This window comes from Nilaparvata lugens, chromosome 3, assembly GCF_014356525.2.
Source record: "Nilaparvata lugens isolate BPH chromosome 3, ASM1435652v1, whole genome shotgun sequence".
NCBI classification, from domain to species: Eukaryota; Metazoa; Arthropoda; class Insecta; order Hemiptera; family Delphacidae; genus Nilaparvata; species Nilaparvata lugens.
This window is the reverse complement of record NC_052506.1, coordinates 74,732,329-74,748,254: the sequence shown is the minus strand read 5'-3', so window position 1 is coordinate 74,748,254 and position 15,926 is coordinate 74,732,329. Positions and strand designations below refer to the sequence as shown.

The following is a 15,926-nucleotide window of genomic DNA, read 5'->3' as shown; positions in this document are numbered from 1 at the left end:
ATTAAAAGCTACTAGCTTCTACCACAGAGAAGGATCAGAGGGAACATTCTTACCGACTATTGTTTCGCCTAATGTGTAGTATCACTTATACCGGTAGAAAGCGCTTGTATACGCAAATGACGATCTCTGTCTGAGCTTGATTAGTATTGTTGTAGGGGGACGTAGTGGGGAGTCATTGGCATCCTACACTTCCCTCTCCAACAAACCAGTTCACACCACTCTCTCCCCCCAACAAAACAACTGCTGACAGGATTTATGGCTTGAGGCATGCATGTCATTGTTTTGCTAATAATACATAGACTAGAAATTCTTTCTTATTCTAATCACTTGCTACTCTCAACTCTCCAGATCGCATGAATGCTGCGTCTCCAGTGACAAAGAGGATTAATTTTTATTTCTAATCAACAAGAACTAGAAAACAATAAGTGAATGAGTAGCCAGATAAACTGTTGTCCATTATAAAAATATAATATAATCCAAACTTTATTACATTATGTACTTCAATTCAATAATTGAAAAAATTTAAATCAATCTAATTTAATCCATAATATTGCGATTTTGAACTTAAAAATTGAGAAAGAGCATGGAATAATTTTAATCATGACATGTTCTTGAGGAGCTGTGTAATGCAGCATTATATTTTTCTATTATTGTTCTAAAATGATTTTAATAAATGATGTCAAAACTGCTCATTAACAATAATATTGTTTCAGTTACTTTTTTTCATTGAATAGCCAAAGATTGTTAACCTTAAAATATATTATTTCAGTTGCTTTTTGTTTTCATTGAATAGCCAATGGTTGTCAACCTTTTTCATGGACTGTACCCATAGTGGAAAGTTCTAATTTTGCATATGAACTAAATGCTGTTAGGCTAGCCGTCTAGCGGGAGATTGGGGAAGAGGGAGTAATTTGAAAATTCAATGAATTTCTCTCATTATAAACTTATAAGAGTTATAATCTTCTTAGCATTCAGTAAAATAACATCCAGTTTCATTGTATATTATAAGGAGGAAATTGATTGATACTCTTAAAAAGATTTACCTACCCCTGTTATTATGTATGTGTATTTTTGTCGTAAATGTATTTCCTTTGCTTGATATAATACAAAAGATTGTAGAGCACAAAATTACGCCTAGTAGGATGTTGAATTATACATTTTTGAATTGTGACAATCGGAAGATATTGTTGATTAAATACTATAAGATTTATCAAAATTGATTTTTCCATGAAATTCTACTCGTTTTGGAAAAACTGTAGGATAGAACTGATTGAAGTTAGAGAGGTCTGAATGATTTCATTTTATTCTGAATTTTATGTACAGTAAAAAAGGAGAGAGACGATTTTTTTGTCCAATGACTGGATTTGATTGTAATAGCTCAGAACTGGAGAATGAACCAGACATATTAGGTATTTGGGCCACTCTGTACAAGAAAATTTTGCATGCGAAAATTGGTTCTGGACTTCTCTTATGCATACAAACCCTAAAAAATCAGAATGTTATCATATTACAGTATGTTTTTTCACCTTACAAATCGTACCAGATAGAATAGAACATTCATGATTGTGTGCGGCTGTGTGGGCGTTATGCTCATGCATGTTGATGTTACAGATTTTTGTGTTGAAAAATTAGAGTCTGGTAGCTTAGGGGGTTAGGTTTTTGTTTGGAATTGCAATATGCTGGAATGGGTTGGAGACCAGATTGAGGTATATTTATTGAATGAGCGAAGCGAATTCGAGTTTCAAGTCAATCAGCGTTCGTCCATTTGTAAGATTTTTTATCTTTCCAATCGTGCTTCTAAGCTCAAAAGTGTAGAGAACTTATATTTCTCAGCGTTCTCCACCGATCCTATTGCATATATCATCATACTCTAAATCCAATTTGTATGTGTGTTTGTGTGTGAATAGGCAGACGTGTGTGAGTATAAATTTAATGTTAGTGAGTGTAGCGAGTTTTCTTGTTAGTGAGTGTAGCCTGTTCTCTGTGCTTCTACCCACATTTTTGGAGCGCTTTCTGATGCTGAGTTCTTTTTCAACTCTTTATTGTTGTAAATAAATAAACACACTGAATGACCCTAATGACAGAAGTCTCATCAGTGTTGAAAAAGGACTTGCCGTCGGAAAGCGCTCCACAAATGTGAGTAGAAGCTAATAGCTTTTAATCATAAAAATCAGACTGCTATGTTGTAATTTGAGTGGGTATTGAAAAGTGACCATTAACAATCAGTTGGTAATGGAAAGTGAAACTGAAGAATAATTTGGCTATTGAGAATGAAAAAGTGTTGATAATGTGGTACCTATTATAAACCATATGAATTCATATTTTAATTTAAGAATGGACATTCTATTCGGGATTGTTTAATTTTGTAACTGAATTGGTCCAAGTTCTCAAAGATAATTTAATAGACCGTTAATACAATTAGGCCTATATTCAGTCTCGTACCAAAATATTATGTAAACTCATATTATCTAATTTATTTGCAGCTTGACTCCAGGAAAGTACAGTCTATCAGCTTTATTGGTTGCAGTCACTATTGCTTTGTCACTGCTTGCCAGACATGTGAGTGTCATTTTTCATTCAAAAAAGTATTTTAAGGAATTACTGTATTCGTTCATTCATTGTGGAACTAAATGTAGGTATTACAGTTATAATTGTTATAGTTAAAACAATCCCTCTTCGAATTAAATATTTGTTGAATGATAGAGAAGTTTGCTAATCAAACACTGCCATTATAACTTGGACCTCACTAGAGACATAGGCACTATCGTGAGGCTCACATTATAATGGCAGTGGAGAAAGATAGCAGAACATCGTTGCCGATCCTCTGTCTTGTCAATGCCTTCTATAGAAGGTAGCTGTATAGGTTTATTGATAAGGACACATCAAGGATCAAAATTTCAAACACTTATAACTTTCGACTCAATGATCAGATCTTCTCGTACTACAGCTCATTCTTCTCTGCTCTTTCAGGCGGTTCGAAATCACGTATCATAAGTCGAGTTCAGTCAAAAATGAGAAATTTATCCTAGATTGTACCTACTTGAACTATACTTTCATACACAAAAAATGGCAAGCTTCCATATTCTAAGCTGCTTATTTTGGAAACCTATGATGATAAAAAATTGTATTTGGCCTTAAATTGTAGAACCGAATCTTCTCTTTATTTTTGACATGAATAAGTTGAATAATTAAAAATATAATTGGAGTTTGATTCGTTCGTTTCAAAAAATCAATATATTTTTCTCTTTTCCACGTTTTCGATGGGAAGTTTTTCTATAAATAAGAATGGTTCAAGATGATTTGAGACAACTAAGAATTTTCAAGACAAATAAGATTGATTAGAGACATCTACTACACAGTTACACTGTTATCTGTGTAAATTCCGTTGATTTTCTAAAATTCTTTCTAGAGATAATTTTTGTTAGATTTTAACGACCTATGATACTACTTCTAATTGATGAAACATTTTTGTTTATAATGTGCTTTTCTAGCCTTTAGACTTTTAGACCCATCCACTGGAATGTATTGATTTGGATTTCTTTTAAATTTCCATGATAGGTGAACAACTATTATTCACATATATTTTTTGTTATGATTATTAAACGAAAATCCAAATTGAATGCTGTAATTCGCCCCGAAGACTCCTGCTACTGTAAAATTTCCCGGGCTGACAAATAATTTTTGAATAGTCATAGCGCTCATCGATGAATTTCCATCTAGGTAGCTGTTTACCCTGTTGTAAATATTTGCAGTAATAAAAGACATGTAGTTTGCAGTCTTCGGGGTGAATTACATACCTAATTTAATTTGGATTTTCGTTTAATTATCATCAATTCATCAGTATTTGAATAATTGCAATATCTCAGTAATTTCCATCTGTAGACCTCTTCGAATTCTGTTAAGGGATTTTACTTGTGTGAAGGGATTAAGGGATTCTACTTGTTATTATTCTCTATGCCCTATAGTGGTAGATTGGATAGTAGTAATAATAATATTATATAATTATTGAACAATTTCTGTGCCCATTTGGTTAGAACATGGGTACCCATTTTGAAATTTTTTATGAACTATAAACCTTGTATCAGTTGAGAACAGCTATGTGATTCATTTATTGCATAACACTATCTTTAGTTATGATTGCTCCGTTTCGAAAAGTAAGTTTTTATTTTATTACTGTAAAACTTCCACTTCTATTACTGTTACACAGAGATTGTATTGTATTCATAAAAAGCTCATATCTATTTGAAATTTTTTTATTTTTTCCAAGCCGATGTATCGCACGTATGACTACTCCAGTCTTGATTGATGTAATTTTAGAAGATGATAAGAACTCACTCAAAACTACAATGATTTATCATTGGCCTGCATTCTTTACTTATTTGACTTGGAATAAATTTTGATTTCAGATGGAGAAATCTTCCAGAGTTTTGTTTCTGTGGAAAATCGAAGTGGAAGAGCAGCGAGAAAGAGCATCAGATATAAGGCGAAGAAATGAAGCCCTAGTTTACAACATTCTACCGCAGCATGTGGCCGCACATTTCCTTGGAAACAGGAAACGTCAACATGAAGAACTGTACAGTCAAAGTTATGCCGAAGTTGGTGTGCTTTTCGCTTCCATGCCAAATTTTTCAGGTAGGATATTATTAAAAATCCAATCCAAGATCCAAGTTAGAAGAGTCGCGTGGGCATACAAGGAAAATCCACTAAGTTTATAAAAGTAAATTTTTAGGAAATCAATTTCTAATTTCCAACATCAATCCATATACCGTAGTGATTTTTCACAAAATAGTTTCATACTGCAATGAATTAAATATTCTTCATTTGTTTGATAATTGGTTATTCAACATTCATGGTTTATAGAATTAATCAAAAACTAATCAAAAATCAATGTTTGGAAAAATTGGACTTTGTGCATTTTCCTTGTACGCCCACGTAAAGGATCTATTCCTTGTTTATTACTGTGCTGATCTATCTAATGAATAAATAGGCTAAATTCGAAAGTAAAACCTGGTTCAGTATAAATTTACAGTATTTTACATATGGTGTTGAATCTGAATAGCCAAATTATCAGATAAAAATGTTTCAAAATTATTACTCTCTTCTTCCTTATTCTTCCTGGTACCTACCTATTTAAAATTTGTTGGCCATCCAACAATTCAGTTTATTCAGAGTTATAGGCTATAAAAAACCGTTACAATAGATTATAGATAAAAATATAGATAATATGGGAAAACTACAGCATGAAATGATAATGTAAACCTTCAATACAGTACAATACAATGTTAATACATAGGCCCATACTGAATTATGTACTGGAATACAATAGATACTGTGAATAGATACATTTAAAGTTTTAGCATTGTTAGAGATTCAGTGAAAACTCACATTATTAATTTTTATTGCATGACATGGAAAAGCTATGATGGAAAATTTATAGATACCTTGATAATATTTAAAATGTTTAAAACAAAATAGATCTGGCGTGCGGACTTAATGAGTTTTATCTCCTGCTAAATACTACCTACTCAACACTACTATGATCAAAAATATATCTGCAATCAATAAATTATATTATACAGAAATTCAAAGTGAAGAATAAACAATATTTTAGAGAATATTCCAACGAATGTAATGGGAATGTTACAAATTTCAATGTGTATGATAAACTTCTAACACTTAATATAGTTATGAAATTCATACTTTTTATAATAAGGTTGTTAGTTCAAGCATTATTATACTCGTTGTTGGTTATCCATCTTGTTTTCACTATTATTATTATTATTACTATCGTATTTTAATATAACTTTAAAGTGAAAAAAACACTCACATTATTTGGTGTGGTGACGACCGTTTCGTGCTGATATTGCACATTTTCAAGCCAGGACGAAACGGTCGTTGCCACACCAAAGGATGTGAATGTTTTTTTAACTTTGAAGTTGGTACCTATATTAAAATACGATAGTAGCCTAATTATCATACTGATCTGTTTTGATAGAAAAGTATTAATCTCTCGTTTTGAGGGTGAACTATTGGGTACAACACAACTTGAAGACTTTGGTTCAAACAAAATGAGTCCAATTCGAAACTGCTCAAACTTCACACTATTCAAATGTTCATTTACAGATTTCTATTCTGAAGAAACAGTAAACAATCAAGGCTTGGAGTGTTTGAGGTTTCTCAACGAAGTCATATCAGATTTTGATGCGGTGAGTGAAAATTTACTGAATACTTTTCTATGTATGACATCTTGAGAACATTTTTAATTATCAATGCCAAACTGTATTATCTGGAGTTACAGTACTATTGTTGATTTTGAAGTACCGGTACTTGATTTCTTACACTACTAGTTCACTACCCATAAGCATGTGAATCGTGTATTATTTGCAGTATTCAGGCACTTTCCATTATACTCCAAGGAGTTTTTCAAGCTATTTATAGATATTGAGTCATCAAGAGATTCAAATCGACGAGATTTATTATATTGGTCGTATTTACTCCAAAATATGATTTTATCAGTGATTAATTCAACAATCACTTGAATTATAATTATGAACTTTTTTATAGAATAGACGCAAAGAATGTTGTCATCCACTTCTTATAACTCACCCAATAATAGTGCACTATTATTCTGTAGGTAAATAGTAGTTCTCAATATTTTTTTGTGTTTATCCATTATACTGAGAAATACAAGATCACTCACAATTCAATTATGAATGATTATATGTCCCTGAGATGATTCGAATAACACTCTCCAAGAGATACAATTATGTACATTACAAGTATGTTTGATGAAATTCTACGATATCGGTCATTTAAAGACTCTTAAATGTAATTTTAATTCATCATAACAATATGTAGGGCTATCAATTTTAATGTGTATGGTGAGATACTTTGACTGTATTAAAGCAGCATTTAATTATTGTTTTTCTTCTGTTCTATAGCTTCTGGAGCTTCCACAATTTCAAGACATTATCAAAATAAAAACAATTGGTTCAACGTACATGGCTGCGAGTGGACTGAACCCTACAAAAAAAGTGAAGGTATGTAATGATTGCAATTGATATATTCGCAATTCAATTGGCATAGAATCGATATAGTAGCATAAGCTGCTCAAGTCTTAGAATATTGACTTTTTATTTGAAAACTTGTAGGTGTAAATCGTGAGTAATTTTATTTATCAATTTTTTATTGTAGAATTGAGTGGAGATGGATTGAATTTGATTAGTTGTCATTCAAATATAGCTATATTTGTGTAAACTAAGCTCCATATTATTTACGATTTGAGCTTTTATATCATTTTTAAGAGTTATTAGGATTCTTTACTACATTCACATTATAGGAGATGGAATTAATAAATAGATTTATGATTGAAAATTGTTGAGGAAGAATATCATATTGAAATATTGGTAAATGATAGACTACTATGCAATCCCCAATATTTAATAGATGATTTCTCTATGATGAATAATTTGTTTTCATGTTTTTCTAATAATCGATTTTAATAAAGATGGTTTTTTCAGCCTGATGATCCCATAGAAGTGAGATGGGCGCATCTTGCTCTTCTTGTTGAATTTGCTTTTGAATTGAAAAAAGCTCTACAAAGTATCAATGAGCAGAGCTTCAACCATTTTGTTTTAAAAATGGGTACGTATAAATTAGTCATTATTACAGTTGAATACATGAAAATCCTAGATAATAAATGAACAGAGGCTGATTCAGTTACCAGTTACGTTTCGAGGGAGAAGTTGACTGGATAATATTATCGAATTAAGTGCTCAAGTAGATAAAGTAAATAAATGAATGTAAATGAATAAATAAAGTAAAAGTAAATAAATACATGCTCAAGTTCTCGTGCAAGATAACATATATATTCTATTCTTAGTAATAAAATTACGCCCAGCCAACAATACTACTTATGACATTTTTTCGGAGTGTTTTGATTTGGATACTATATCAAATTGAAAAAATGAACAAATTTATAAAGAAAAACTTTTTTATATTTTCTAGTTTTCCAAATATAAACGCCTAAAGTACGTCCAAATATAATGTGTAATTTTGTGGGAGATCCATTTCCAAATTGGTAGTAAATGAATTCATGCTATTTTGAGAATACATTCTTCAAGATATTTTTCATCTCATGACAAATCATATTTCTCAGAATATGTTTTCTTGGGAAACTTATTATATTTTACAAAAAAAGCTCAATTTGAGTTTTTTCTCTAGAATTGAGAAAAAATGTGGGGAATCAAATATCTCACGAGATAAACAATCTCTTGAAGAATTCTTTCCTGTAACAAGTTCCAATATAAGATGATAAACTGAACAGAAGTACGGAGTACTACATAAAATATCTTTCAAATTTTAAAAATCCATCTTTCCCAAGATTTTAACCTTTGACTTTCTTCATATCTCAAAAATTGAAAATAATAGAAAAGTTTCTTTTCAGAAATTTCGTCGGATTTTTTCGTTTTGGTAACTTGATAGTATTCAAATCGAAATACTTGAAAAATGTCACTAGTTTAAAGTTCCTAAGAGCGTAGGTAGTGCACATTCTTTCCATTAAGAGACTTTTCATAAAAGTTTACATTTTCATATTCTCACACACATCTTTGGCCTTTTTTACATATAATCTAATATAAAATACATGGTAACAATCTAATATATAATAATAACATATAATCTCTTCTTCAATGTTGTTTTCCATCACGAACTGCTTATTATTAAATTACTTTTTGCTTTTAGAAAAAACGACTAGCAGTCAGATATTTTACAATAAATGAATAAATCACTCACTGGACAACTATAAAAATGTAAGTTGTCCAGTGAGTGATTTATTCATTTATTGTTAAAATATCTGACTGCTAGTCGTTTTTTCTAAAAGCAAAAAGTAATATAATCTCTTTTGTCATTGCATCCCCAAAGGTTACAGTCAGCATTCGCCACTGATAAACACCTAACATATAAGACTATAACAACATTAGCAAATATCCCCCATTTTTACTAAACCCCTTAAAAATTAGCCTTGTCAAAATGTCATTATAGAAGAATGCACCTAATGAATTTTGAAAATTCGCTTAAAATAAATTGAATGGAATTCTTAGGATATTTCAATCACATCTTTCTTCATGAAGAATCTCACTTCGAAAAATGGAGAATAAATTAATTACCATTCTCCCTTTTCAGGTATAAATCATGGACCAATCACAGCTGGAGTCATTGGAGCAAGGAAGCCACATTACGACATTTGGGGAAATTCTGTGAATGTGGCTTCTCGAATGGAGAGTACAGGGAAAGCTGGTTGCATCCAGGTAAAAAACTTTGAAAGATTCAATAATGTTCAATAGATTTGCGACATTTTCAAAGATTACAATAATCTTGTACACTGTTTTCCAAGTATTGAAAGATCTAGTATATCTCAGAGAAAATTGTTTGCTCTATTTTATCGTTAAAATTGTTGTCGTGTTCGAGCACTTTGAATATAGCAGCTCAATTAATATTATCCTAGGCAATTTCATCAGAAAATAAGTGATAGAGGTGAATTGCAAGACTCCACATTATGGTTCGTAAGTAGGTCTAGCCTAATACCGGTTTTTGTACAAAGTATTTGTATTGATGTTATTAGACTTAGCTCCCTTGAAAAATGGGGTATTTCCTGAAAAAATCTCTACCCTCAGGTAAAGTATTGTTCTCTCAAAATCTCTTCAATATAACATCATCTTCATTAACATAGCCTACATCATTGTCTGACATAATTTGCATTAAATTTATTTGCAGGCTTTTTCAAGGGCGTATACAGATGATGGAAAATAGAAAGAAAAAGAAAAATCTCAGTACCCTTTTTGAATTATTTAATCACTTTATTTATTATTTATAAGAATCTTCCAGCAGTATTTATTCATTTACTTCATATCACTTGAAAATTTCATCAATGTCCGAAACATTTTGTGACAAAAAGGGTACTGAGATTTTTATTTTTCTTTCTATTTTTATTACAAGTAGCCCTATTACATAAAAGATATAAACATATAAATATATACATAAAAGAGATAAACAGATAATGGAATATATGTAAGCTGTTGAGCTATATTCAGTATTGATAAAATTTCATTGAAAACTTGAAATTTCAAACCAGAGTGTATCATTCAAAGATTCACAAGATCTTTTTAAATATTAATTCCAGTTTAGTAATTGTTTGGTGAATTTGACATCTATGGTTTTATGAATCATAAATGATAGGCCTATTATTACTTTGCAGGTGACTGAAGAAACGTGCAATATTCTGCAGAACTTTGGCTACATCTTCGAGCAGCGGGGCCTAGTCGCTGTGAAGGGCAAGGGCCAGTTGATGACCTACTATCTGGTAGGAAAAGGGCCGACGAGCTCACAGGTCTACTCGACAATGGAGACCGTCAGGGAGGAGGAGGAAGAGGAGGAGAACACTCTCGGCGACAGGGAGGCTTTGCTTTCGGCCACAGGACCGCAGCCGGTCATCACCACATTGGAGAGTGACGGCCATTAGCACCAAAAAACCCAGCAATCATTGGCATGTCAACCGGATGCAAATCTCCACTCAAGCGATTTTGGTTGATCTTTAATCCAGGAAATCAAATCTGAGATACATGGGTGATAAGGTCAACACATGTTGAAACACTATGGTTGTCGATCAGTTAGATTTCTCTGGGGATTATCATAGCTTACCAGCTTTTCAGCTGGAAAAAATGCTTTAGTCAACTGGATCTTCCATAACAGTCAACGAAAATGTTGAGTATAAATTAATGCATCCAATGATAAATGCAGACGCATTTCTTTTAACTCTTTTTCTTCAAGAAATTAAAGTTCAAAATTCATGTAATTAATGGATAAAAATTGGTATCCTTGAATAAGAAATTAGGTACAACTGAGAGGAAAAAATTTATGAAAATTATATACTACAGTACTGCCAAGTTTTGAAAGCATCCTTGACTAAAAATCAATACGAATTCAGTTACTGAAAGTAAAGTTCTGCATAATATGGCGACGAAGTTTTTTATTGAAAGTGTCACAATAAGGAATACAGCTATGAAATAACCTTATTAATTTCAAAATAGTATTGAAAATAAAATCTAGAAAACTTACACTTGAACTGATGATTTAACTTGAAAATCGTATGTTTCAAGTTAAATTGTTCAAAAGGAAAATGTATTGAATTCCAATTGCAAAATTCTCATGCTAGAGTTCCGAAACCCAATAGTTGAAAATCACAAGTACCGTACCGTATATGAAAAGAAAATACAGTTCCAAATAATCCTTCTTTTTACCAAGTTGAGTGATCATTTCACCCTCCAACTCCAATTATCTCACTCGGAGGTCAAGAAATGTGTCAAACGTGGTATACAGTACTTGAGGGTCAGAATAGAGGCTATTTGGTCAAATATAATAAACGATAGAATTTTAATCTCCATATAATCACCTCACTTGACAGTATATGTAGTTTTATCACAAATAAAATCCAATTACTATTGTAGATACTGTCTTTATCTCCTATCAAATGAATAAATATCATCAGTACGAATATTGAGGATGATCAGGGTAGTCTATTAAGTGTTTTAAATTTTCTTGTGATTGTCACCTATAGTCTATAACTTACTTCATTTGAAACTCCACGGAGAAGCAATATTAATAATCACCTTTAACTGCATTATTGGAGCATTGAATCATACGATTTACCAACAAGGATAAGATATATTTTGCAAGCTTTCGAAGTTTTACATTTCCTTGAGGAACTGAAATTTCCTCGTATTGTTACTTTTTCAAACTAATTTAGTTGGTGAATTCAACATATGTTTAAATTTCAGGCTCTCAGAGCTTGCGCCATAAACAAACTCTATTATCACAAGAAAATAAACTAAGAAACATATTATCATATATATTGACTGTCAACTTCTGCATTTACTGGAAATACAACACCCTTTTCAAATAATGTAAATAATGATCGATATTCAAAACGATGTAACTTAATTGTATTGTACCGTACTGTAAGTTATAGTAAGTTATAGTTGATAAACTTGTAGATAAAATTTAGGAAATTGTTTAGAACTATTCATCAAAACGACCAAGTTCAATCAAATTATCCGACTATATAAAATTTGCACTACATATTTTATACAGTATTATTTCAGTAAACATCAATAGAGCCTAACATTTTCATCCTTTTTTATCTCAGTTCGAAAAAGTTTGTGTTAGTAATCTCATGTGCATACACGATCTCAGTAGAATAATAGCTTTGTAGAGGTTAATGTAAAATTGGAAAGCAAAGATTTAATAATGTTTAAATTCAAATATAAAATATGTTAAGTAGTTTTAAGAGAAAAAACTGTGATGTTAAACCCTAACTTATTAGGAATGAATGACTAAGAATGTATAGATGATGAGTGCTATGTGCCCTCACAGTATTATAAATAGTAAATTGAAATAATCTATTTTACAATTTTCATTTTAATATTCAGTAAACAATATTTATTAATGATAATTATATTTAAAAACTGTTACAATGTTTTCAAATCCAATGAGATGATAGTTCTGAGATAAATAAAGAATTGTAATATAAAGTCTCATCTAGGAAAAATATGCATTTATGGATCACTAAATCATATAAAATTATTGCAGTTGGTGCTTTTGTAAGATGAATTATGATGATTTTCATTTTCAATCATTATGTTCAGCTTAATTTCTAATCAATGTCAACTTAATTTTACGAGTGTGAGTGATCTTTTCTGAATGACGTGAGTGAAGTGAGACTGAACGAGAAAATGATTTAATAACAATGATGAAGAGAGTGGAAGAAAAATAAAATAGGTCATAATCTCTCCAGGACTTCTAGTCAAATAACAAAGGTTAAAGTGATTGATTGATTATTTTCAATAATTCAATTGACCACATAGTATAAAAAGTTATAGTTTTCTAGTTCATTCAAGCTTAAAGATCTTGATGTAGTATTTAGTGGCATAATGAAGACGGTAATATTTATTTCAGTTTGCATGTAACTCCATGTCTGCAGAATTTATTTCTGAACCATATCTCATTGAAATTTAGAAGGATCAGGAAATAATGGATCTTAAAATGAATTGGAAGCGTATCTCTCAAGTCAATATTTTTCAATGTGGATATTACTGATTGCATAACAATTTTTCAATAATAGTCAATTTTTCGACTATGAAACGTCTAGAAGAAAATGTCCATTGTAAGAGCATCTGCATGAACTGCTGACAATGCTTATTACATTGGAAAAAGGTTAATATTTCTCCGTCTCCGTGAACATAAGAATGAATTGTTTGCCAGCTACATATCATGTGCCAGAAGCTACAGGAAAATATGAAATGCCATTCGGATAGTAGAAGTTTGTAGTTTTGAGTTTGGAGTAGGTTCACATAATATAATTATTACATTCGAGAATGTTTTGAAACGTGATATGCAAGTTATCTGGATTGAGCCAAGATGTCTATTTCTCTAAAAGCTGCGGGAGTTCAATCACTGAGATACCGAATTATAATTATTGCAAGACGAAAAATGTTTGGATTTGCTTCATAGGTTTGACGACAGGACCATTCTTATGGCTACTATAAATTCAGTACCACAACATTTTTACCATTGGTTGCATGTGAAATAGTTACCAAAATATAACGTAACCAAGAAATAGATAATAAATGTACTTAAATCTATCGAATATTGCTAAAAAATATTGAAATAGATTAATGGAATAATATCAGAGAGATTGATTAAACAATGATGTAGCTTATTCCAAAAGTTAGGTAAAATGAAATTTGTCTATTAAAACATATATTGTATAACTTAAATTCCTGAATGAATAAATATTTCTTAACTAGCAGAGCTTGATATTTTATGTTTTTAAAGATTGATTCATTATGTTCAATTGTTTTTATTAATTTTGAAAGATGTCGAATAAAAGATTGTATGAAACTTGATGAAAATATATTGGATAAGATTCTTCAATGATATCTCATTATTCATTCCTAGCATTCCAGATAATCTTTTAAGAGAGTTGTTGAGTAATAACTGTTCAACTTCAAGAATAAAAAAGAGTTTATTTATCAGTTGTGATGATAAAATACGGTACCTTACCGTATTCATTCATTTTCTATGGAGTTGTGTAGTTCTAATGAATAGTTAATAGATAATTGATGAATAAAAAACTTTCACATAGAAAATAGAGAAAATCTGTTGATGCTGGATGAATGATTCTTCAGCAGAAGTTGAATGGGCAGATGTTCTACAAGGGTGGATTATTACAAATAAAACATTGAAAACGTTCCTAGTGAATACATTTATTTATGAGGATATAAGTCCAATTTTTTTGAAAACCATAGTTCTCTAAATATTATATTTTAAATACACAGCATTTTCCTCAAAGTTCCGAGATATTTTTAAAATCTTACAAGAATAATTCCTGGATAAATGACTTGACGAGCTCTGCAACAATTCTCAATTATTAAACAATAATTATGGTTCCCCATATCAAGTTTTGCGTACAATCGCACATCTATATAGTTCCGGTCATCCATGAGACCATGATACGTCCGATTGCTAGGGTATATCAATATATTTGGCAATAAATATTTCTTCAATTTCAATGGGTACCGGTGCGGTATTCAATGTGCATTGGAGCGTCTGTACCGTACTCAAATTATTTTATGAACGATGTTCCAAGATATCTCCAAAAATGCTAGTTACTTTTGAAATATCTTCAAAAGTGAAGTAGGTCAGTCCAATGGGCATTGATCCAGATACATTGATTCCACTAAAGTTGCTGAGCAGAGTTCTCTATGTGAGTTTATAGGGGCAGAATAATGATAGCATGTATTATCATTTATAATTACTTAGATATTCAATATGCATAGTGTCCCACAAAAGGTGTAACACCCGAAGACCATAGATTCAAGACTAAATTTTCAACAATAATTGACCAGTATTCATTGATTTTAAGCAAGCCTTTGATAGTCTCATCAGGCCTAAGCTGTGTCAGATACTCAAGAGTTTTGGTATTCCGAGTAAGCTTGTTAACCTCATCACAATGATAATGGCTGCTACTACAGCCAAAGTGAAGATGGGAAATAGGCTGAGCAGAAGCTTTCATTTTAATGCTGGTGTAAAGCAGGGTGATGGGCTCTCAGCAGTACTGTTCGACATTGCTCTCCAGAAAGCTATTGAAAGGGTGGATCAGAGAGGTACCATATTCAACAAGATGCATCAAGTATGTGCATATGCGGATGACGTGGTAATAATGGCTAGAAGTGTGGCATGCTTGAAAGAAGTTTATAAAATCCTGGAAATTGAAGCACGAAAAGTCGGACTGGTTGTAAATGAGAACAAGAGTAAATATCTGTGTGTGTCAGCAATCAAGTCCAGAGTACCAAGAAATATCTACGTGAATAACAAAAAGTTTGCAGGTGTAGAGAACTTCAAGTATCTAGGATGCCCAATAAATGCCACAGGTAATAATACTTTTATAAAAGAAAGGATTCAAGCAGCTAATAGGGCCTACTATGCCAATGTTAGATTATTTAAAAGTAAGTTGGTCGGCAGGAGCACCAAGATAACAATATATAGAACATCGGTGCGTCCAGTGGCAACATATGCGGCAGAAACTTGGGTGATGAATATGGCTGACGAAAATGCATTAAAAATCTTTGAAAGATCCATACTAAGAAGAATTTACGGTCCCGTTCAGATTAATGAGCAGCAATGGCGAATAAGAAAAAATGAGGAAATAGAAGCATTAATAAAAGGAGAAAATATAGTACGCTTCATTAAAGCCCAAAGAATAAGGAGGTTGGGGCATGTGATGAGGATGAGTGAGGCTAGAATGCCGAAAATAATTTTTAATAGCAAGTTGCACAGCAGAAGAAAGAAAGGTAGGCCAAGGAACAGGT

The 15,926-nt window shown here is 31.6% G+C and overlaps 1 protein-coding gene across 1 annotated transcript in view; it reads left to right on the top strand.

Annotated features, from left to right (window-relative positions):
• LOC111048874 (adenylate cyclase type 3) overlaps positions 1-13,989 on the top strand; it is an 85,298-nt gene extending 71,309 nt beyond the window's left edge. Inside the window, exons 14-20 of the mRNA XM_022334854.2 lie at positions 2,484-2,559; positions 4,407-4,632; positions 6,124-6,206; positions 6,942-7,040; positions 7,521-7,644; positions 9,184-9,308; positions 10,256-13,989. Coding sequence (XP_022190546.2) covers positions 2,484-2,559; positions 4,407-4,632; positions 6,124-6,206; positions 6,942-7,040; positions 7,521-7,644; positions 9,184-9,308; positions 10,256-10,519 — 997 coding nt within the window. The 3' untranslated portion in view covers positions 10,520-13,989. The remainder of the gene's footprint in view (positions 1-2,483; positions 2,560-4,406; positions 4,633-6,123; positions 6,207-6,941; positions 7,041-7,520; positions 7,645-9,183; positions 9,309-10,255) is intronic.
• The last annotated feature ends 1,937 nt before the right edge of the window (positions 13,990-15,926 follow it).